The 23,338-nt window shown below is 38.9% G+C and overlaps 11 protein-coding genes across 11 annotated transcripts; 6 read left to right on the forward strand and 5 right to left on the reverse strand. All coding sequences in view use genetic code 12, as the record gives it.

Moving 5' to 3' along the window:
- Positions 1–1,723: 1,723 nt before the first annotated feature.
- NTO1 (Nto1p) lies at positions 1,724–4,870 on the forward strand (the record flags this gene model as incomplete). The annotated part of the gene is made up of 1 exon (XM_064999998.1): positions 1,724–4,870. One exon carries the CDS (start codon positions 1,724–1,726, stop codon positions 4,868–4,870), a length of 3,147 nt encoding a protein of 1,048 aa, XP_064856070.1.
- Positions 4,871–5,482: 612 nt separating this feature from the next.
- SEA4 (Sea4p) lies at positions 5,483–8,937 on the reverse strand (the record flags this gene model as incomplete). Its single annotated transcript, XM_064999999.1, has 2 exons — positions 5,483–8,752; positions 8,809–8,937. The coding sequence occupies 2 exons, from the start codon at positions 8,935–8,937 to the stop codon at positions 5,483–5,485; spliced, it is 3,399 nt and encodes a 1,132-aa protein (XP_064856071.1).
- Positions 8,938–9,308: 371 nt separating this feature from the next.
- On the reverse strand, positions 9,309–10,220 carry RTG3 (Rtg3p; the record flags this gene model as incomplete). Its single annotated transcript, XM_065000000.1, has 1 exon — positions 9,309–10,220. The coding sequence occupies one exon, from the start codon at positions 10,218–10,220 to the stop codon at positions 9,309–9,311; it is 912 nt and encodes a 303-aa protein (XP_064856072.1).
- A 461-nt stretch (positions 10,221–10,681) lies between these two features.
- On the forward strand, positions 10,682–11,199 carry HNT1 (adenosine 5'-monophosphoramidase; the record flags this gene model as incomplete). Its single annotated transcript, XM_065000001.1, has 2 exons — positions 10,682–10,727; positions 10,796–11,199. The coding sequence occupies 2 exons, from the start codon at positions 10,682–10,684 to the stop codon at positions 11,197–11,199; spliced, it is 450 nt and encodes a 149-aa protein (XP_064856073.1).
- A 347-nt stretch (positions 11,200–11,546) lies between these two features.
- UGX2 (Ugx2p) lies at positions 11,547–11,873 on the forward strand (the record flags this gene model as incomplete). Its single annotated transcript, XM_065000002.1, has 1 exon — positions 11,547–11,873. One exon carries the CDS (start codon positions 11,547–11,549, stop codon positions 11,871–11,873), a length of 327 nt encoding a protein of 108 aa, XP_064856074.1.
- A 417-nt stretch (positions 11,874–12,290) lies between these two features.
- Positions 12,291–14,630, forward strand: RAD24 (Rad24p; the record flags this gene model as incomplete). Its single annotated transcript, XM_065000003.1, has 1 exon — positions 12,291–14,630. The coding sequence occupies one exon, from the start codon at positions 12,291–12,293 to the stop codon at positions 14,628–14,630; it is 2,340 nt and encodes a 779-aa protein (XP_064856075.1).
- A 975-nt stretch (positions 14,631–15,605) lies between these two features.
- Positions 15,606–16,385, reverse strand: DASC09_064200 (PICOT family protein; the record flags this gene model as incomplete). The annotated part of the gene is made up of 1 exon (XM_065000004.1): positions 15,606–16,385. One exon carries the CDS (start codon positions 16,383–16,385, stop codon positions 15,606–15,608), a length of 780 nt encoding a protein of 259 aa, XP_064856076.1.
- A 457-nt stretch (positions 16,386–16,842) lies between these two features.
- Positions 16,843–19,104, reverse strand: DASC09_064210 (Lmo1 protein; the record flags this gene model as incomplete). Its single annotated transcript, XM_065000005.1, has 1 exon — positions 16,843–19,104. One exon carries the CDS (start codon positions 19,102–19,104, stop codon positions 16,843–16,845), a length of 2,262 nt encoding a protein of 753 aa, XP_064856077.1.
- Positions 19,105–19,432: 328 nt separating this feature from the next.
- On the reverse strand, positions 19,433–20,299 carry WHI2 (Whi2p; the record flags this gene model as incomplete). Its single annotated transcript, XM_065000006.1, has 1 exon — positions 19,433–20,299. One exon carries the CDS (start codon positions 20,297–20,299, stop codon positions 19,433–19,435), a length of 867 nt encoding a protein of 288 aa, XP_064856078.1.
- A 255-nt stretch (positions 20,300–20,554) lies between these two features.
- YAE1 (Yae1p) lies at positions 20,555–21,073 on the forward strand (the record flags this gene model as incomplete). Its single annotated transcript, XM_065000007.1, has 1 exon — positions 20,555–21,073. One exon carries the CDS (start codon positions 20,555–20,557, stop codon positions 21,071–21,073), a length of 519 nt encoding a protein of 172 aa, XP_064856079.1.
- A 285-nt stretch (positions 21,074–21,358) lies between these two features.
- Positions 21,359–22,582, forward strand: VCX1 (Vcx1p; the record flags this gene model as incomplete). The annotated part of the gene is made up of 1 exon (XM_065000008.1): positions 21,359–22,582. One exon carries the CDS (start codon positions 21,359–21,361, stop codon positions 22,580–22,582), a length of 1,224 nt encoding a protein of 407 aa, XP_064856080.1.
- Positions 22,583–23,338: the final 756 nt, after the last annotated feature.

Consider the following 23,338-nt stretch of genomic DNA (forward strand, 5'->3'; position numbering starts at 1 on the left):
AGTCATGCTTTTGAAGCGTGATATCCAATTCTGCGCGATTATGTATATTTATGTGAGGATCAGGGGCATTTAAAGACTGCTCTGTTTTATTAGAGCATACTTCACCAGCGTCAACACCATGCTCATATGTAACAGTGCGAAATCCATTGGCTTAATGTAGTGTATTGACTACCCCTTCCTTACTGATCTGAAGCATTATCAAATTTTTAAGATTATTGGTTCCTAGGTGTGATTTCAAAATGTGATCCAAAATCACAGGGATTGTTATAATAAAATTATACGAAATAATATTAGAAATGAGAATATGAGAAGTAGAGGGTAAAATGAAAGGAGTGAATGCGGATGCATTTGGAAATCGTAAAAATCTACTATACAAGAGCATGGCGACACTCCGGTATTATAACATGATATATTCTTGCATAGAGTGCTTTTCCTCTATAGCAATAATCAATAATACAGTAATGTATTATGCTAAGTGAAGGCTTCGGAATGGAAAATAACTCCATATATCTAATACAGTGTCACACATTTGCTATTTAAAGTAAAATGATGTGATAATTCAGATGCGATACCATATTAATTACAAATTACAATTATTATTATTATTGTTTCTGTTTTTGTTTTGGTATTATTGCTTTTTTATCGGCATTTTTTCATTTTTGTTTTCGTATCGTTTTTAATGTTTCTAGTGAGAGCAATATCTTTCTTTTTTCCCGTAATACCAACAAACCCTGTAACAACACAATGTATCACATGTTCCAGTAATATTTCATAGATTCCAATTTCTTCTTTTTTGTCTTTTTTTGACTAATTTAAAACCTTTGCATCTAGTTGGGATAATCCGGGGTATCGATTTTTCCCTGGCAACATATTAATAGGGTAAATAAGCGAAGCCCCTAGGAACTTTAATTTAACATAGTGATGATGTATATAGAAATTTTTTGCTTTTTTGATTCTTAATTGTAAAACAGAGCAACGCGGAATAAATACCGAGAGTAAGATGGAAGGAAATAGAAGATAAGAGAAGAGATGAGATGCGAATAAAAAGGAGGAGAATGGAAGAGATAGAAGAGAAGAATCGTACTAATAATTATCGAAAGGGCTAAAAGCACTCTCAAGAAATTTAATAATTGCATGAAGAAGTAATAAAGTACAGAGGTTATTGAGGGATGCAACCTGGTTGATAATAGTTCACGGTACTTCAAGCTTTAATTGTGTCTATAAATCATTTCATAAGTTCAATTGGAGGCAAGCTGATCAAGCAACCAATGCAAGGTTGAAATACAATTGGAAGATAAATAACAGGTGCACGTAATCCAGGCAACGTTAAAATTTGACTTACATCTACATAGCAGACGAGTCATAAACCTACCCACCGTATTGCCGCTATAGGTTGGTGATTGCAAGACACCACCAATATCATACCGAATTGTCAGCACCCATCCGTGCTCCCCGGTCTGCCGCTGCGGTAGACATCATACATTTAGAGGGTGTGTCAGCCGGGTACCTTCCAGACCCTTTTTTTCTGGTTTCGGCGCGTGTTTTTATTTGTTGTTTTTTTGATGAGGATTATTATGATCATCACCACCAGCAGCATACTTTAATATATATTATATGTATATTATATGTGTATATTGCCTACCTTGCGGTCAGTTCTGCGTGTTTTGATTGCCCTGTATAGACGTGATCTTGCTGTCATCAACCGCTATACTTGGTATCGACGATGAGGCAGCGGCACAGCAGCCGCAAGAAGGGGAGAATACCCACAAGAAATGGTGGCGAAACAAATAGGAAGAAAAACCCTTTACTGAATAGCCAGATTACGGGGTACGATTCTGAGAAGCCCAGAGAAGAAACAGAATATCAAGCTTTCTATCCTGATTTGGACATCAAAGAACCATTGAGCGTATACATTGTCAAATCTCTGGATGCTGATTTCGAAGAGTCTGGGTCACAACAACCACAAAAACAACCATTACCAGAAACACTGCCCGGAGATATTAAAAAGAGGATTGAATTGTCTAACGGAAATTTAACTCAAAATGAAAAGCGGCAGTTAATGAAAGCCATCATGCCAAAACCACCGTTACAACTCTTTATTAAGGAATTATTGCAATTTAGTGACGAATCAGAAGTTTCATCTCATTCAAAAGTACCCACAAAGACAAAAGCAGAGTTGTATGCATCTTTTAGGAAAATTGCTACACCAAAATCCAATAAGAGAGGTCTTGAAGATTCCGATGAAGCTGATACTTACACCATCTACAATAAAAAGAAGAAATTTTTCAACTACATTGAAGAGGAAAAGCAGCGACAGGAGAATACTCAACTAAAGGAAACCAACGGGGTACCCCGCCAGTGCCCGGACCTATCTTCATCAACCCCAAGCTCAAGAACCCTGGAAAGTGTATCGTCAACACCCAATTCTTCTATTGATTTCCAAAACCCATTAATGGGTAAGGTTTTGGGCTCAAGCTTATTGTCATCAGGTGGCATAAGAGATGAAAATTGTGTCAATAGAAATTGTGGTCATCAACAACTTGTAAATAATAATCCACCAACGGAAAGTGCTATTCGCCATCCTTATTTTACACCCCAAATAATTCCTAGACCATCATTGGATTTGATTTTAGAAAGAAATCCAAACTTGATTTATCAACAAAGTCGAATCATTACAGAAACATATTTCAAGAAAATTAAGAAAGCAAGCTTTGATATATCCTCTAATGCAAATTTACTTAATTCATATTTATCCAATGCAAATTTCAAATTGCCTAACAATGAATCGTTTGAGGAATTGAGAAAAGAAAACCAGATAACCAAGAGTTGTGAATTGTCGGAAAACAACGATGACGACGCCGTTGGTGGTATTGAACCATCATGTAAACTGCTATCCACTCTAAATCCAAATATTCAAAAAAGCGAATTCAAGAATAAAATCAGATATTTTGGATTCAAAAAACTGCAAGAATACGAGTTGTCAAGAACCTATATTCGTGAGAATGATTATGTCAACACCGAATCTTTTGAATTGGATGTTTTTGAAGAGTTTGCGATATCCCACAAGCTTGATATCAAAGGGTTTAGTATGTTCAGATGCATGTATGATATGGATGAACAAGATGATTATTTACTCGGAATAATCAATAAAAAACGGGTAAAGAACAAGCAGGTTTTTATTCCTCCCGAAATATTTGAAATTTGCATCTCGTTCCTTGAAAAAGAATGGTATTTTTTATCCAAAAGAATCCCTAGAAACATCGACGGAGAAAATGAATTGGCTTTGAAATATGAGAAAGCCAAAGAATTTGCAAACTTATTTGGTTCGGATGATGGGATTGGAATGGCACCAGAAAATGACCAGCCTTGTGCAGTATGTAACGATAGCGACTGTGATAACCAAAATGCCATTGTATTTTGTGATGGGTGTAATATTGCGGTGCATCAAGAATGTTATGGGGTGGTCTTTATTCCTGAAGGTCAATGGTTATGCCGAAGATGTATGAATTTGAAGAGAAGGAAAATCCTGTGTGAGTTCTGTCCTTCACTTACCGGGGCTTTTAAACAAACAGATTCTGGCTCGTGGTCGCATCTTTTATGCGGCTTATGGATTCCAGAATTAGGATTGAAAAGCAATATCTATATGGAAACCATTGATGGGATTGAAAAAATTCCCAAGAGTCGGTGGAAATTGGTGTGTTATATATGCAAACAAAAGATGGGGGCGTGTATTCAATGTGCCAACAAGAATTGTTTTCAGGCATTTCATGTCACTTGTGCTAAACGTGCTGGTCTATATTTGAAAATGCACGGTGGAATCCAGGGGGTACTTCATGATAAAATGAATTTGACGGCATTTTGCGATAAGCATTTACCTAATGATTATCATCATTCGACCCAGGTGAAAGAAGGGATTGATAAGACCCGGTCGTATTTCTCTATGCTCAACCATCATGAAAATGATGGACCAAAATACAAGACGTTTGGTGATGGTATCAGTTATTTTGAACATGCCAATATGATGCGGAAAAAATCGTCTCGAACCGTTGTCTCGGCGGTGAAGGCGTTGAAGGATAATAATCATAAAATCTTGCGTTGGCAATCACGTAAGGGTACCCCTATTGCCCCTCAACTATTTCTTGATAAATTGATGAAGTTGCTAATTTTTTTGAAAGTGGAGGATGGGGCGGTTGACAAGTTGGCGCAAACTATTTGCAAGTATTGGGCGTTGAAACGTGAATGGAAAACCAGTCCGTTAATCAAAACTCTTGATGTTTATAATTTATCGAGTGTTGAGAGTTCGAGCGAGGCGATTAAAAAAATCAAGATGGGGAATGTCATGAATAATGATATTCATAAGTTAATCGATATTTCTGAGGATATTATTACTCGGCAAAAGTTGCTTTTGGAAGGATACACCAAGGATATTGAAAATATTGAGAAAATTAGTTTTCCAGTATGTGGTTTGATTAAGCCGATTCTCGCCAAAGTTATTAGGTTAGACTCGGAAGATCTTTTGAGGCAATATGAGCCATCGGTGGTGAAGGATGGGAAAGTTGTCAAAAATGTGGACATTTTGAGTTTGGATCGAATTGTTGATAAATTAGGGAAATCGGGGTACACCAAATGTGTAGCGGAATTCAACAATGATCTAAAATTGTTGTTTAAGAATGTGGAACAATCGCAAGAAAAAAGGGAGAGTGTGAAGGCATTACAACAAATACTCCGGCACCAATTCATTGATCAAGTTTATCCTGAGTTGGATAGAGTTAAAAAATTGGAATATGAAATCTTCGAAAAAAACCGGGGTAAAGGAGGGTATGAATCGGTGCTTAATGACCTAGAACTTGATGACGTTGCTAAGGACTAATCGTTTTTTTTTTATATTTTTTATTGTTTATGTATTATTTAGACTGTTATTATTATTATTATTATTTACGCTTACGCTTTTTAGTTTTTTTTTTTTCTAATGAATTCTATAATTACCTGGTTACGAGTAATCTATTATTACAAGTGTACATCTTGATAATTTTCATTTTATGATTTTATAATTCAAATTTGTCATTATTTCTCCACCGCCCTAGATTGTCTTTATTATTATGTTTTCCTATCAGTTCTGTTTTTTAATCAAAACTTCCCTATTTCATGATCACAATGCCTGCTCCCCCTTCTTGACTTCTAAATAATGAGTGAGATTGTATTACATATCGATACAAACTGCCTTCCATCTCACCCTTCAATGGTTTACAAATGCGGTCATACCATCGAAAGCTAAAAAAAAAAATTGTTCCATATATTGTAACCCATTTTATATGATACCGTGATAAATGGCCAATGTGTCGATGTTGTTTTTCTTATATCAAAGTCATCAAATATTCCAATTAATTGTATTGTTTGACTCTTCAAATGTTCCACTCCAGTTGGGTATTCGAACACTCCATTGATATTTTTTGTTTTGCTTTCTAATATTTTATTGGGCAAGTCAAATATTATCGGCCACACAATGACAATTGCAATCAGGAACCGGACAAACCGTATGATCCTGGAACCACTGATCCGCGTGCTTCGAATGCATCCCATGGTTACAATTCAAACAGAAACTGCACCAATCGCGGAAATAATCCTGGGTATTAACTTTTGGGTCGTTATTGTAGCGAATTGGCGCCCCTAAAGAGTACAAACAAATCGCGCATTTCGGTAATGGCGCCCCACAAACACAAGTAATGGTGCTATTATCCTTATTCAACATTAGTTTTCTCCCATTGACCCCGCCACCACCACCACCAACTACGGTACCGCCACCCCCATTGAGAACGCTAACTTTGGCACCTCCACCGATTACTGATCCTCCCACACCACCAGCACCACCACCAGCACTGCTGCAACCAACTCCCGAAGAGGAACCATGGTGATGATGATGTTTCCCGTATCCGTGTTGTTTCTTATTATGTAAAAGATGCGAGATGTCTCGATCACACTGGATACACTTGAGGTACAATTGACGGTCCTTCTTTGGTAAAAAAAACTGGATATCCAATCGTCTGGATACCGTTCCAAGCAGCTTTCTTCCCGAATTACTTTCCACCAGCATCATCGTCATTGTCATGGCATCGTCCTGCTGTTGGTCCACCAACTTTTTAGTCGATGATGATTCGTCACCACCGGCACCGATCACTAAGGTTCGTTTACGATACAAATCATTCTTCAGAAGTTGGCGGCGTTTGATATCGAACCGGGCTCTGATTTTGAACAATTTCCACCCATTGAGTAAATGACAGTACGATGCCATCCAATTATTGGCCCGTAAATCATCAAAGAACCGAGGCACCGCAAACGCACTAATGAGGGCCACGGTTTGGATATCGGTGTACCGATCATTATAGGTTTGTAATAACGCGATCCCTTTTCTGGTGAGCCCGGTCAACATGATCCCATCGGGGTTCCCGGTCCGGATCACGTCGGTGGTGGTGATTTTCAAATACTCGGTAAGTTTATCATCCGGAAGGTACTTCAATGCGATCAATAATTTATCCTTTAATGCCAATGATGGTTCTTCCAACACGTCTTGCCAATTACGATCTGTCAAATACGCAAAGATCGCCCGTAAATACGGAGATGACAATTTCTGGGATAATTTCCGACACTGGTCTTTCCAAAGCGGCTCACCATCGTAATTATACGACGCTTCTTCGGAGATTCTCTCCATATTACGATTGAAGAACCCCATCATTGCTGCAGCAATGATTCTTAAATCCACCACTTCGTAACCTTCTTGTAATGGGCCACGATTCATATCATCATCAGGAATTGACGAAAGAATATCGATCGCCCGAAGTACGTCACCTTGAAAAACACAAAGTCCCGCGGCCTTTTCATAATACTTCAAAGAGATCAACGTATCGATCTTGGTGTCGAATTCCTCTTTGGTAATATACCACCCACAACTAAATAAACAATATCTCCGTTGGATCGCTTTTTTGGTACGGGCGCTGAAATCAATCGAGGTCATATAAGTTTTGTTGGGTTTATGAACGAGCCCCATGATTTTTTCGAGGATCCGTAAAAACTCTTTTTCTGCCACTTTACTGCTCAACGAGGTGAAACAACTATTAATTTCCGGATTGAATCTTTCTTCATCACGTAAGATTTCTTTGATCCCATCCCAGATATTGTAAATCCCTTCAAAACTGATATTCAATCCATCCTGGATCGTCAATCGCCGACGACAGTTCTCGTTGGAATGGTAGAGCCATTTCCAACAGATCCGGAGTTGCTCGTAATTGGAATTCAAGTAATTCTGATCCTTGTTGTAGTAATTCTTGTTAAATTGCGAAAAAAGTTCAGAATTCAGGTGTAAATCAGTGAGGTTATAGTTCTGTTGCGCCCGTTGATACATCACCGAGGCAATATCATCTTGTAGGATTTCACGGATGGGCCTGGATGAACCGGTAGAGCCAGTAGTTTTTTCATCATCTTCATCATCATCACCATCTTTGCTACTATCATCATCTTCTTCACCCAGTTCCTCATCAGTATTTAGAATTGATTCAACTTCTTCGTCTTCATCAACTTTTCCAGAATCCTGAGGCTTTTCCGGTTCGTTATTATTAAGATTCACATCATTATCATTATTGACCATATCATCTGGATCTCCAATATTATTCACCGGCAGCTCTATCAACAACTCATTACCATTACTGATCGTGAGAGTATTATAATTGCTAAAATCCATTGATGAATCACCGTCGATCACGGGAACCTTGATCACCTTCCCTGACGCTGTGAGTACTACAAATGATCCAAAATATCCTCCATAACTCTCACAGTGATCAAAAGAAATCACTCTTCCTGCTTGTTGTGGGCTAATCTTGGTGTTCTTGCACTTACTGACAAATAACGAGTCAATATTGGAGACTTCAATGTTATGTTTGCGGATATTGTCAGGTAAATGGTACGGCTGGACAATATTATTATTATTATTGTTGTTGTTGTTAATATTATCGTACGAATCATGGGCTTGCTGGACTTCGTACCCGAAACTCCAACGTTTAATATAACTAGAGGTCTTGGAATCCTGATGTAATGTGGTGAGTTCGTTATAATTCCATGGGGAGAACCGGTAGCAAGGAACCGCGTTTTTCAACGAGTAAGTTTCTTGAGTAAATACTTTTGGCAAAACCAAGATATTGGTTTCTTTAAACACGTCGTTGCCGTCGTTATGTTTCTTAATGTATCGACGATCCCAGATGGCAAGATTACCATTTTTTGAATTGACCGATGAGAAGAAATGGTCGGAAAATGGGCCACTATCAATGTATTCGGCAAACGAGGTAGTGATGGAGAACACTGTTGGGGATCTCGATCTTAAATCAAGTTCTTTTAAACCATTGCTGGTACCGACTAATAAACTTTTGGACGCTGAAGCAATGAATTTCAATGAGACAATGTGATCGTTCTTTAAGTAACTACGATAACTCATCAGTTCAAAAGGACGATCGTAAACATGGACCCCATGGTGGCCTTTAGTTTTTTCCAAGCCCACTGCAAGAGTATCCTCGGGACTGAGAGATAAGCAAGTGGAGATCCGTGAACTGGTGGTACGAAACACTAGAGGGTCGAACTCGGGGTTGGTGATATCAAAAAGCGTGGGGAAGTTGTTGTTGGCGACCACCACCCCGTGACGAAGACGAGAGTAGTCTAGGCAGTTGATATTTTCCATAAAGGATTTTGAGTGGAGTTCTCTTACCTCATTCTGGTAATGTTAGGGGGATGTTGGTGATGATTAATAGAGATAGTCAAGATACATACGCTTCGCGAGCCATTCTTGGAGTCTGGAGGCAAGTGGTAAAGAGAGACGTGTTTACCATTGGTACCGATGGAGATGAAGTACTGGTTACCGCTATCGGCCCATTCGTACGCGGTAATCAACGATGTCATCGTGGGATATATATCGATAGTGATATAGGGTTGGAGTGGGGACGCATTTTGACGGTGTTGTTTTGAGGGGGCGGAAATTTTTGATGGGTGTCTAAGGGCACGCGAGAATGAACTTTGTTATATTTTATATTATTATTATTATTATTATTATTATTATTATTATTATTATTATTATTATTATTATTATTATTATTATTATTATTATTATTATTATTATTATTATTATTATTATTATTATTATTATTATTATTATTAATATTACATCTCATTATCTATATTATATTCAATCGTTGTTCATTAATAAAATACAAATCTAGACTAAAACAAAATATACCCATCATTTAACCATCATATAATCATCATACCACTATTTAAAGCTTCTGTAACTCTTTAATCTTCTCAATAATATCAAGCCGCCTTTGCATTTGTACATCAATCACCCCATTCAAACTCCCAATATAATCAACAGCTTTAGTAAGTATCATCGCCTTATTAGGCTTGGTTTCTTTACCATTCTCATCGTATACAAGCATCAACGGTGGTACAAGCTTACTCAAGTCCTTAATCCGCTCCTTGATATAATCTCTCCGACGACGCTCTACTGCATTATGGAACTCCCGACGACGCTTTAGTTTGTCTTCTTTGGTAAGGGGTTGTTTGGAGGCAGGAGGCCTAGATAAATTATTGATGCTAGATGAGAGAGATACCGGGGAATTAAGCGACCCATAAGCGTCGAAAGATTCTCCCCCACCATACGATGAAGGAGAAAACCCAGTTGTTGTTGGTTGGGTAAGAGGTCTTGCCTGTACGTTGGGGGAGAAGTATTGGTTGTTCAAAAGGTCTGAGACATTGCTGTTTCTTTGGATTGACATGTTTAGGGAAGGATCATTAGTATAACTGCTATTATTATTATGAAGGTTGGCATCGATCAGCACTGGGCTGGCGACGTTGGTAGGGGTTGAGTCGATTTCTTGGAAGGTGTTGTTGAGGTATTGGTTGTTTAGGAGGTGATCAATGTTGATATTATTATCTATATTGTCGTTGGTGTTATCATTTATATTCTCATTTGTATTCTCATTTATATTCTCACTGGTATTGTCATTGATATTCCCGTATTTGGCCACCATTGATTTGTATAATGTTTCAGCATCGAGGCTCTCATCGTTCAAATCGAACCCGACGTTCATGTTGTTACTGATAAGTTTGAGAAGGTCCTCGCTGGTGGATTGTTGGGGGGTTATCTTTGAGCCTTCGAAAGACTCGAAGTTTATGAAGTCGTCCATATCACAATACGAGGGAATAGCAAGCGCAATAAAATACCCAGTAACAGTAGTTATCACCTACTAACGGTATGAGGGCCGAAAAAACAAAAAGAAAAAAAAAGGAGGAGGAAAGCTAAAATGTCACGTGTGGTGATCACTGGGCTTTTGATTACCGCGCATTGTTACATAATCTCGCATAAATCATTGAAAACTAGCAGTGTTTGCCATTGAAATTAGTCGTTTATAATAATAATTATATATATATATGTATGTGTATATGTATATGTATATGTATATATCGATACAACCTGTGATGATTAGCCGATATATTATCATCCTGTTCATATGATTGTCTCGCAGATAACCCATCATTGGGCGGAGAGAAAAACCGTCCCTTAAAAAAAATTGCGACCGTCAAAATATTTCAATCTCCCTTCAGATTGTCATTTATATATATTACCATTTTGTTGATCACTATCACAATGTCCTCTCTACACACATCCTGTATCTTTTGCAAAATCATCAAGGGTAAGCTTGCCAATCCTCTTTTTTCGTTTATCTCTCCTCTATTTGGTCGCAATTTCTAACATCATCAGGTGAAATCCCTTCTTTCAAGCTCTTTGAAACAAAAACCGCTTATTCCTTCTTGGATATCCAACCAACCACTGAAGGACATGCATTGATCATCCCAAAACATCATGGTGCCCGTCTTCACAACATTCCTGATGAATATCTCGCCGATATCTTGCCAATTACCAAGAAACTTGCTGCCCTTTTTGAAGTTGACCATGATCAAGACAATTTGGAAGGTGTTGGCTACAATGTCTTGCAAAACAACGGGAGAATCGCCCATCAAGAAGTCGACCATGTTCATTTCCATTTCATTCCAAAAAGAAATGACACTACCGGGTTAGGTGTGGGATGGCCTGCTCAAGAAACCGATTTCGAGAAATTGGGCAAACTTCACGCATCTTTGAAAGAAAAGATTGAAAAGATGTAAATATATATACGATCTAATTACGTCTCATCTCTATCCATGGGTATTATTTCCATATTAATTTTGATACTTGAAGCGTCGGTGCTATTTATGTAATAATATGCGATATCATGCGAGTATCACCACATCCTGTCAAGTGACGTTGTGGTTTTCTTTTCTTTAATTTATTCCCTTTGTTATCTTTATTCTCTTTGTTTGTATTATCTCTTATCTGTTTATTGATTCATGGTACTATCCTCATTATGGCAAAAACCTCACCCAAACTCATCCACAACAGAAAACACCGCTCATCATCCTTCTCATCCCCTTCATCTCCTTGGGCCCGGCGTAAATCATTTCTTTCTCCCTCGATGATCAATGATGAGAAGCACACGATATACGAACTATCCTCAAGCTATTCGTCTTCCGATGATGATGGCCCGATTTTATCATTTTCTCTTTCTTTGAAAGTATCTCAAGGGTTCAGTTGGAATCAAGACTTGTTTGCCAGTGAGTATCAACAGTCCAGAGCTAATGATGACGATGATCAATCCGAAGATGATAAAGAGACCCTGGTGCAAGATAATATCAAAGTGATCCATCAAAAAAGACGGCACAGTGCAAATAACTCCAGAGATGGTTACAATTGTGTCGAGGTCAGTGAGATCATTGTTGATGATGATGGGTTTGAAGAATAATTGTTGTTGAAATGGCATATGATAATTAGAAATCTGCCATAGAGTCATTACCCAAATTATCTAATTGTCATCATATCATCTAATGAATACCATACCATATATCCTTCTCATAATGTTTGTTCTTCTTGAAATTGTTTTCATTGAAGTTGTTCTTATAATGTTTTCCTTTTATCTGTTACTTTCTTTAAATTCCCATATACGAACGTCAATATATAATACCCAATAACGAATATGATAAATACAATGTAATTAACATAATATAACTAAAATATGTATAATAGAGAAGATAATAATGATGGCTTTCTGGCTGGTTGCGCTTAGCACTTTTTTTCCCTCCTCATCACTTTGGAAGCAGAATTGTCACCAGAATTGTAATCATCTTACATCTTCATCATCCCATCTCCCAATGGATTACCAATGAAATATATCTCGCTTGACCTGGATGAAGGAGACTCTATCATTGATGATTCCCTCATTGAAGAAACTGGCAGTGTTCCCCCAGTAAACCATCCCAAAAAACATTCCAAGACTATCAAAAGAACCAGATCCATCAACCTTTCGGAATTGGCCAGTCATATTGGCACCACTGAAAAAAAACCTCGCCATGAAAAGATCCTTTCTCTGTCATCTAAGTTATCAGCCAATTTATCAATTAAATCTGTATCACCATCACCATCATCATCATCATCATCACCACCATCATCATCATCATCATCATCACCATCATCATCATGGGTAGATAAATACTCCCCCACCTCTATCAATGACATCGCAGTTCATCCCCGGAAAATCAAAGAGGTCAGAACTAAATTAACTTCCATGCTCTATCATGACTATCCACCTCGACTTTTGATCCTCACTGGTCCTTCGGGATCTGGCAAAAGTACCATGGTCAAACTTCTATCCCAGGAACTTCTTAGTAAACCGGTCCTCGAATGGATAAACCCTTCGACCATTAAGAATACCTCCCATGTTGATGCATTTAGTGAATTCCTTAAGGCTGCAAAATACTGTCAAGGTCAAAACCTCCTGATCATCCTTGTTGAAGATCTTCCATTCATATTCCACGAACCAACAAAAGACGCATTCCAAGCAGCAGTCTATCAATGGCTTCATTACGATCCTTTAACAACCCTCCCTCCACTAGTGATATGTTTAACAGAAGAGAATTTCGAAAATGATAAAAATAATAATAATTTTGCCTCCTGGGACATCACCAATAATTTCTCGGTCGATACAGTGTTTGGCCATAAAGTGCTCCAAAGTCATGGTAAATACCAGCAGATAAAATTCAACCCCGTCAACGCCACTTTGATGACCAAGACCCTAAAGCGAATCGTTAATGATAATTCCCAACTATTCAATCATCATCAATTGAAATCATACCTACCCAAGCTCGTGGCCAGCGGCGATATCCGCTCAGCAATCTTGTCATTACAATGCTGGGGAAGTTGGAGATCCAAAGCCCACCAGCTCCCTGGGGTTACTGATTCGATGTATTTGGTATTTGGTAAAGATGTTCTGTTTGATCTTTTCCATATTATCGGGAAAATCATTTATGGGTCTCAAAAAGTCCAACCAGCTGATCTTTTAAGGTACCTGGAGGAAATTCCTGGCAACCGGCAACTGCCACCTGATAAAAAAAACTGTTTTAATGGATTGTATTTGAAGAAAAGTTCATCTGATAACTCATTATCTTTGAAAAGTTCCCCTACTGATCAACCTTACAACATCAAACTCGCCACTAATTACGTGTTATGCAATACCATTCTCGCCAGTAACACATTGGATCTTCGACTCTTGAGCTTATTGATTCTTGAGAATTATGCTATTTACAATTGTAGTCATTACAAGCTCTCCAAGGCGTCCAAGATTTTAAAAATTCTTTCATTAGTCGATACTTTTCCCAAATGGCAAGTGGATCTTGAAGTGGCCACTGATTTGGTGGTACGGGGTACTAGAATATCCCTTGAGCAAGATATTTCAAAGAACCAAGTGATGTATCTTGACAATCTTGGGAAATGGTCATTGATAAATGGTGAGAAATTGTTAAAAAATGAGGAATCATTAAGAAATGATGATAAAAAATTCCCTCTCAAAAGTCAGGGCCAATTTGTAAATCCCCACCAGAAATCTTCCACCAGTAACCATCGAAGTTCCAACCATCATGATAAACTCGGGTTCCCTAGAGATTTCAAATTGATGAAAAAATCCCGACACACCAAAGACGCGGTGAATTTCCACCGGTATCAAAAATCCCAGACCTCCTCCTCCACCATTGGAATCTTGAGCTTCAATGATACCAATCTCTACCATGGGTATTATGAGGCCGTGATCAACCAGCAAAAGCAATTTAAGGGGAAAAGTTATGGGTATATTGCCCAACAATTCAAGGACAAGAATTATGCTGGACACCCACCATCAAGATTACAAAACAAGATTGATGAATTGTCCCAATGGTCAACCCAGAAAAACCTTTTAATAAAACGTCTTGGAGGGGAAATCAACAGTAATGGTGGTGATCAAGCTGGTGGGACAGTACTGACAATGATGGGGGACCTAGGAAGAAATAATATTGCAGAGTATTATAAGAATTATGAGATTTATCAAGGAAATTTTGGGGAAGAAAACGACTATAGTGAGGGAGAATTAGAAGATGATCCGATTGATGATGATGGCGATGATGATAATGTTGGTGGGGGTGATAATTGGAGCGACGGGGAGATGATGAGTGACTCTGATTTGGACAATTTTTAGATGGAATTTGATGGGAGTTTTATATGCGGTATGTAATATAAGAAGTGTAATATAAGAAGTGTAATATAAGAAGTGTAATATAAGAAGTGTAATATAAGAAGTGTAATATAAAGTAATATAATAAAAAATGTAATTCATAAGATTGTGTTTTACGAATAGTCAATTTTTTTGATATTTTTGACTACTAGACATTAAAAGATTTTGCTTCCCCATGTCTTATGGAATGCTACTAATGATTTGAAATTGATAAGTAAAGGGAAATATATGAAGGAGATAGAAGAATAGGAAGAAAATGGGGGGAGAGAGGAAGAGAGAGAATTCTATCACAAAGATAATCAACAATGAGATGAACCAGCAGAAAAACAAGAGTTGAGGAATAAAAAAAATTGGAGGAGGCGTGAACTGTAAATTTTAATCTTTACAAGTACAACAATGAAAATATTGAAAGCTCACAAAAATGTAGAAGCCCATATTTTCTTTTTTTTTTTTGTAAATGCTGTCTGTATATCTTCGAATAGTTTTCAAAACAGTCCCTTCATAACTACTATGATGAGCCATTATATAAATACCGTTGATATTTTAACAATCATAGTCAAAAGAATTCTTTCCATTCATTCCACATTCACTTGCTCCCCCTTATTTTTTTTTTTTTTACAAATAAAATGTTTCTCCAATTCTTTTAGGTATTCCAATTTATCTAGTAATTACTTTATGATACCCTTATTCATAATACAATTAAAACCAGGATAAAAGTCTGACCGATACAAACTCATATTCCAATGATCATCACCCTTCTACTGTTTTCATCCAATGATAAATTCCCTCTCCACTCATTACACGAAATCATCACAAGAACAAACCACAATTTATTAAAAAATATAAGAAAAGTAACCATACATACGTGTGTAATATGTAAAGACTATAATATAAACCAAGCATTTAATCCCAAGAAAAACTATTTATCATTATTCTTTTTCAAGCGTTCAACGTATTGTTGAAGAAATCAGCGTCTTCTTCCAAGCTCTCCTTGACAATATCCAACCCCCCTTGGAATTCCCCATTGATGTATAATTGTGGGAAGGTTGGCCAATCGCTAAAAGCCTTCAATCCTTGTCGCACCGCATTGTCCTTGAGGATATCAAAGAACCCAAACTTCGCTTGGTGTTCTCTGAGAATGGCAATCAATTGACGAGAGAACCCACATTTTGGTTCGGATGGCGTTCCTTTTATGAATACCATGATTGGTGCGGCTTTGGTGAGTTTTTCAAGTCTTTCATTGAGTTCTTCTTCAGTTTCCTGAGTACGGGCACCACTGGCCTCTTTTTCCTTTGCGGGAGCAGTAGTAGCTGGAACAGGAGTAGTAGCTGGGACATAATTACTATTATCATTATTACTATTGGTATCATTATTGGTTTCCCCAAGTTTGCCACTCTTGAAATCGGCTAACGCACTTGCAATCTCCTTTGGATCGGCCCCCGACACTTCTTTCAAAATCACTGAGTCTTGGATAAGAATGAAATGTGGCACCGAGGCCACTTCAAATAATTCAGCAATGTTGGCTTGAGCATCAGCATCAATTGATAAGAAAGAAAACTCTGGATTAGCGTTCGCCAACGCGTCAAATACTTTAGACATTTGGGCACATGGTGCAGCCCACGAAGTATAGAAATAAAGCACAAGCAATTTATTGCTAGGGGCTAGTCTTGTCACTTCGGTGAACTGGTCTTCTGAAGTAATTTCCATGATGTATGACATGGTTGATAGGGGTTTACTGATCGAATAGATAGAAGAAGCCAGAGGAAAATTCAAAATTTTGAACTCAATTTTTTTTTTTTTTTTTCAATTTTAATTTTTGATCGTTTGGTCACGTGGAGTGATGGAACCAAAGGAAGAAGAAGAAGCAGAGGAACTATTCTGGAAAGGCTTTTCATTTTCAGGAAAAACAATGAATTGTTTTAACAGATAGTGGGTAATCATCATCTACAAACAATAATAAACAAAAATCTCGAAACAACAAAGAAATTATAAAAAAATCAAACTATATAAAACTTCAATGTAAAAAAAATCAACTACAATCTTCCCCATTGGGCTAACAAAAAGTCCAGAGTAACAGAAAACAAAAAATCCAGAGTAAAAGAAAACGATATAATAAGGGAAAGTCAAACAAAATCAACAAACTAGAAAAAAAAAACGTCGCGAGCTTCTCCCTTGTCTAACCATTGTAGAAAAATCCATCACTCGCATCAATCAACTGGTTGTAATCATACAAATCCTCATCGGTTTCTTCACTCACTGCCACCTTCTCGTTTGTTTTATCAGTACTCCGTTTGGCGGAAATGACAACACGAGGTCTGCTCGTCATCAATTCAATTGAGTTCCACTTAAGTGATTCCTCGTCAACAATCCCCATGAACTGCACGGTACGACGAACGTCAAACAATTTGCCAATCTGCTCTTTGGTAAACTCACTCACGGAGTCCACTGATTTTTGCAACAATAACTTGAGACCGTCCGCCCATACTGAGGCGAGTTCCGCAGTATCCGTGTAGAATGACACAATTTCTTTACCCAGACGATCGAATAATGTGAGTCTATGGAATACATTCCGTGATTTTATGTTGATGAAAAGACTAGTGAATCTCGAGGCATTGGAAGAACTCTTACCTAAACCATCAGATAATGACGAAGTTAAAGACCCAGCAGCGGCGTTGTTCAACGCCGTGACTTTGATATCACGAATTGCTGAGATTTGAATGTGTTTTGAGTCCAGCTTTTCAAGCACTTGGGGCTCATCAAGATTGACTTTCGAGGAAAACTCTTTATAAAGAATATGTTGTCTATTTGGGGCCAAGCAAACATAAGCTTTCTTCGAACGTTTTTGTCGAGTCGACGCAATACTGGTGGGCCCTCCTCCGGTTGCTGATGCACCAGGCAAGTTCGATTGATGCGGGAATTTTGGCTCAGAAATTCTGGGATCCTCAAAATGAAACCACGACCCACTGATCAATTGCAAAGTCCGTTCTTCTCTGACAAAATTGCCAACTTCGAGTTCAAGTCGGTTATCAAACGACCCAATGTCAACCCCCCAACACTTTTCACGGCTACTAAACACCTGCTTGTATTGCAAGTCCCGGGCACGTTGGAATGAATAAGTTCTGAGCAATTCCAATAATTCTGTGGTACAGATAGGAAGGTCAGTTTCGTTCTTTGAAGCACAGACTCTCCCATTGGCATCCTTCAACACCGCCTTAAGAAGGTTAATCATTACCATAACATCATCATCATTCAAACCTTCCTCGTTGCTATGGTTTTCGGCTCGAGAATTGCTCCAAAAATCGAGCGATAGCATCATACATGTGGCAAACACCGTATCAAAACATGGGAAATAGTACTGAAGTTTGCTGAAATTCCGTTTGGAAATCTCTTCATGAACTGGATTCTCAGAAAACGAAAAGAACAAGTCTTTCGTGATGAAATCACTAAGGGCAAAACACATCTTCAAAACTGGGAAGCAATTTTGAGGGGTGGCGAGGATCAACTGTTCGTAATACTTCTTGCGGAACACTTCATTATTTCTAGAAAGAAATATCTTCGCGTTATGAATAGCAGAAACACTAAAATTCTGGCTAATGAAGTTGATTGGATCTCTTGTAATCCCTGATTTCTCGAAAATTTCTTCGTCTTTCTCGATGCTACCAAGACTATATTTTTTGGTGTAACGCAACACCTTTTCAACAAGTTTTTCATGATGAGGATTTTGTGGGTCAAATTTGATGTTCTGTGATATCACATTCATCGCAGAAAGCCCTACCTGACAGGCTTCAGTAAAAGTGCAGTAATCTTTGAAAAGCTTCGGGTTACTTTCATTCTCCCGAAAGACGTTTTCACACACATCGATTAACGCTATTTTTCTAGTGATATCTAAGAACACGCTGAAGAATTCAAAACCATAATTCTGAAGTCCATAAAACAAGTAAGCCACAAACTCATAGCATAGGTACTTCCCAATTTGATCGCTTTCATCGAGCCTCTTGCAAACAACGTCAAGGATCGAAATATTGGTTTGGAGTGCCATGAAAAGGTCATTAGCTATTTTAACGCCAACATTCTCACTTGTAGCCTCGACAAATGTGCCTCTGAGGAAGCTGTTAATGATCTTGAGCATTTCATTTCCCAAACGGCTATTTGGCTTTTGAATCCCAATCTTGATAAGCTCGTTGAAAAAAGTCTCGTCGAACAACTCGGCCACTTGATTCAGCTTTGGCAATCTGCCTGACAAATTAGCAATCACACAAACGCTGTTGACCTTTTCTTGACGATCAAACTTATTGACCACGTTTGAGATGCAATAGTTCAAATACTGTAACGCATCAGAAAGAGGAAGTGGTTCTTCTGGATGGGCACTCTTGAACTTGTCAATGAGGTGGCTGATACGAACAGAGTCTAACGACTCTGGATTTTCTTTTAATGACATAGTGGTTGGTATTCACACTGAAAGATAAGAGTTTTCTTCTCACTTTCTGAATAGTAATAGATCTCTCCCTGCTATTATATATCGATCTGGAATGTTTGAGTACTGTGAGGTGTACAATTTTTTTTTTTTTTTTTTTCCTTTTCCTTTCCCTTTTTTTTTTTTAGCGGCCACGTTGAAAAAACGCATGGATGTCAGAAATGAGGCCAAAAAAAAAAAAATATCGGCCGATAATAAGCTACAATCAATCATCAGATAAACTTAACACAATCCTCAACAAAACAACGATGGAGATTCTATCATTATATAAAAAAAAAAAAAAAAAAACTGGTCAATGCAGTGACAATACCGCCAACTCTAAAGTCCATACCCTTCTTATGTGTACCTTGACACTTACTGGTTCGGCAAACACCTCATTTACTAGGAGCTCCAATACTTCATTCAGCCACCAGCACTTCCGTGCAGGCTTCTTCCAAAACAACAACAATTTAGAGTTTGCATCACCTTCTCCATCTGCCTTTAATTGTACAAGGGCCAATGAACTGACCACCAGCTTATTTGACTCGACATCTCGGTGTCCCCAGGCATCAGTCGTAGTATATCCGGCATGGCACAACATGTCCAATAAATGCTGTTCGGCAGGGCCCAATGGCTTTCCTTCCTTGTATCCCAAACCTTCAAAGATTCTGTCGTGCTGTACGAGCTGCCTGGCTACCAGAAGCTTGATTTTCTTCATGTCCTGTGATGAAAGCCCGGTAGTTGGCGGTATGCAGTAGAAATCGAGATCTTCTCTAAGGACAATAACACACGGCTTTGTCTTGAGTACCGATGAGTCTAATGGACGGTACTCGTCACCACTATCGTAGTAGTAGTCATTATTGTTATTGGTGGCGGGCATCGAAGCAGCCGCTTTGCTAAAAGATTGGAGAATATATTGGAAGCATTCTGGAGAAAAATCAACGTAAACCACGTCGTTCTCTGTCAAGTTGGTTATCACTTGTCCTTGATCATCAAGAAACACCCCGTTTGGGAAAAGACAAAGCAATATGCTTTCAGGCAAGCTCATGAGCTCATCTCTAGTTATCTGGAACAGGGTGTTGCGGACGTTCAAGTTGATGATCGCATTGAAGTCGTCTTCTTCCTGCACCTGGATAGCGGCACCACTGTCCTGTGACACTTGTGTTATGATGTTGGCCATTATTTTGGTTTGTGTTGGGGTTAACCAGATGAAGTGTTGTGTGGGCATGCGCTGTTAGAAATATTTATTGTTTTGGTTTCACCTTTGTTCACTAGCGATGCGGAAGCTGTTGCCCGGTCTTCATCCACTGCCCTTCCCAAAAGTGAATTTTTTTTGGGTGGTGTCGGTCTCAACAAGGCCTGCCTGGTATAAAAAGCCATAATATTATCACTAAGAAATATATCATAATAGTAGTATAATATATATATATTAAGGATGGCGTGCTGTGGAGGTTATAATACAGGACAGTGTTGTGGAGGCAACCAATGCCCATCTCCTGAAAACAATAACGACCACAACGACGATGATGTTTGGGCTGACCACGACGATCTTCCACAGCAAACAATAGCATCTGATTCTCCAGATATTGTTGCTCTCCGCCGTAAATTTGCTAAGGAAGGGTACATAGATGGCAAAAGTCAGTGGCAAGAGTTGGGGCTCCAACAAGGGTTCGACCAAGGCTACCCAATTGGTGCCAAATTGGCGATGCAATCAGGGTGCATCTTGGGCAAACTACAGATGATAGTGACAACTTACGAAAATGAAAAAGACCACGAGCTTTTGAAGCAGTGTACTGAGGAGTTAAACATCACTAACGTGTTGGACAGCAAGTACTTTGACCAAACCACCACCGAGTTGATAGGCGATGACCATCCAGCGATATCCAAATGGAGGGTCCTAGTGGAGGAAGCTGTCAAGTCAAGAACGTCGTCGTCCACCACCACCATTGACTAATAAACTCTTTTGCTTTCTTTTCCTTTCCTGACCGCTGTAACCACTTGTTTGGCGCGAGGATGCCTGGTAGACTGAAAAGCTCTTCTTCCCGTGCTAGCCGTTCAACCCGCCCATCCTCTTGTTAAATGGGTGGCGTCATCGATACTTACATGTCGCTCGGGTTGCGGGGCCCTGCCTCCCCCAGCTAAAAAATAAAAACAAAAAAGTATCAATTTCCTCATCTCGCTTCATCTTGTTGATGACATACCAAATATATCCTTTCATCTCTATATATGCACATATAAGATGGACAAAAGAACCGCCTTCGACAAGGCCATCAACGCCACTTCGTTGATCTTCAAGTCCTCGCCCGTCAATGTCCTTCTTGTCTTCCTTCCATTCGGTTTGTTAGGAGGGTATCTTGGATGGAACGCCATTGCGGTATTTGTCCTCAATTTCTTTGCAATTTGTGCCCTTGCCAGCATTTTGGCATTCAGTACTGAATGTATCTCTGATCACGTTGGTGAAACTTTGGGGGCTTTGTTGAATGCCACTTTTGGTAACATTGTTGAGCTTATTGTCAGTGTTATTGCCCTTCGCAACAACCAGATTAGAATTGTTCAAACCTCGATGTTGGGTTCCATCCTTTCCAATTTGCTTCTCGTTCTTGGATGCTGTTTTGTTTGTGGTGGCTGGAACAGATTACAACAAAGCTTCTCCAAGACCGTTGCCCAAACTATGAGTTCCCTCATGGCCCTTGCTTGTGCCTCTTTGGTAATCCCTGCTGCTTTTAACGCCTCTTTGGCAGAATTGAACCATGAGGCTCCAGCCACCCCAGAAAACCCAAACCCTGAAATCCTCGCGTTGTCCAGAGCCACTTCAGTTGTGTTGCTAGTGATTTACGTCCTCTATCTTTTCTTCCAATTGGTTACCCATCGCTCCCTCTTTGAACCTGCCGAGCACGAACTCGATGACGAGCATCACTCAATCCGCCGTGGCTCAATACTCTCCTCCGAAGAATCACATCTTCCAGAGGTACCAGTCTCCCTCGATGACGATCTTTACACTCTTAGTCTTCGTAGCTCGATAATCACTTTGGTGGTCTCGACTTTGTTAACTTCGTTTTCTGCAGACTTCCTTGTTGGAAGTATCGACGTTATGGTTGAAAGAACCGGTATTTCCAAATCTTTTATCGGTCTTATTCTTATTCCAATCATTGGTAATGCTGCTGAGCACATTACTGCTGTGATTGTCGCCACTAAGGATAAGATGGACCTTGCCATTGGGGTGGCCGTTGGTTCTTCGATGCAAATTGCGTTGTTTGTCACCCCGGCCATGGTTCTTGCTGGATGGGCCATGGATGTGCCTATGAACTTGTATTTTAGTTTAATTGAAACTGCGGTGTTGTTTGTTTCTGTCTTCATTACAAATTACTTGATTTTGGACGGAGAGAGTAACTGGTTGGAAGGGGCCATGTTGTTGGGTACTTATATCATCATTGCATTGGCCTTTTACTTTTTTCCAGGTTAGATGAATTAGAATAGCAAGAGGCTTAATTTATACTGTGTTATCGTGTTTTTACTTGAATCTTAATGTTTTACACCTGTCAGAAATTCTCCATTTTGAACGTGTTTCGACTTGTATTAGATATTATAAGAAATGTTTGTTTTGAAGGCTTTTATTGTAGTCCCACGTAAATGATATTTCCTGATATTTCCTGCTATTTCTCATCATATTCCTGCTTTTGTATTTATATTTTCATTACACAGTCAAAGCTGGTCTCTCCTCAATGCGATAAGGCGGAGCTTGCCGATCGCTGGTGATTTTTCAGTTTGAAAAAAAAAAAAAAAAAAAAAAAACTGTGACACCTTCTTTTCGTACCTTTATCATCAACCATTAACCCTGCTGCTCTTAAACGATCGCCTATTCATATTGTTGCCGCAACCCTCTGGTTTCTTTATTGTTGTGCATTCATGCTTCTTCTTGTCAATCAATTCAATGGCATATATCTTCTAGTATAGTTCAATTTGACTCAAATTAGTGTCTTGATATATCGAGTCTCAGCCTAATTCGCATGAATCAGTCTTCCCCATCGTTGTCTAACCTTGAAGACCAACTTCAAGGTCTTTTAAAGGACCTTATCTCTGTTGAAAAAGCTCTCAATGGCTTTATCAAGTCTAGAAAAGCATCACCACCTCCTCCATCGACCAACAAGACAGCCCAAGCCATTGACGAGTCACCTCCGATACCACGGTTACCGGAAGGACTTTCCACGAAGTTTTGGGA

This window comes from Saccharomycopsis crataegensis (genome assembly GCF_037102585.1).
Source record: "Saccharomycopsis crataegensis DNA, jcf7180000000098, whole genome shotgun sequence".
Classification (NCBI taxonomy): Eukaryota; Fungi; Ascomycota; class Saccharomycetes; order Ascoideales; family Saccharomycopsidaceae; genus Saccharomycopsis; species Saccharomycopsis crataegensis.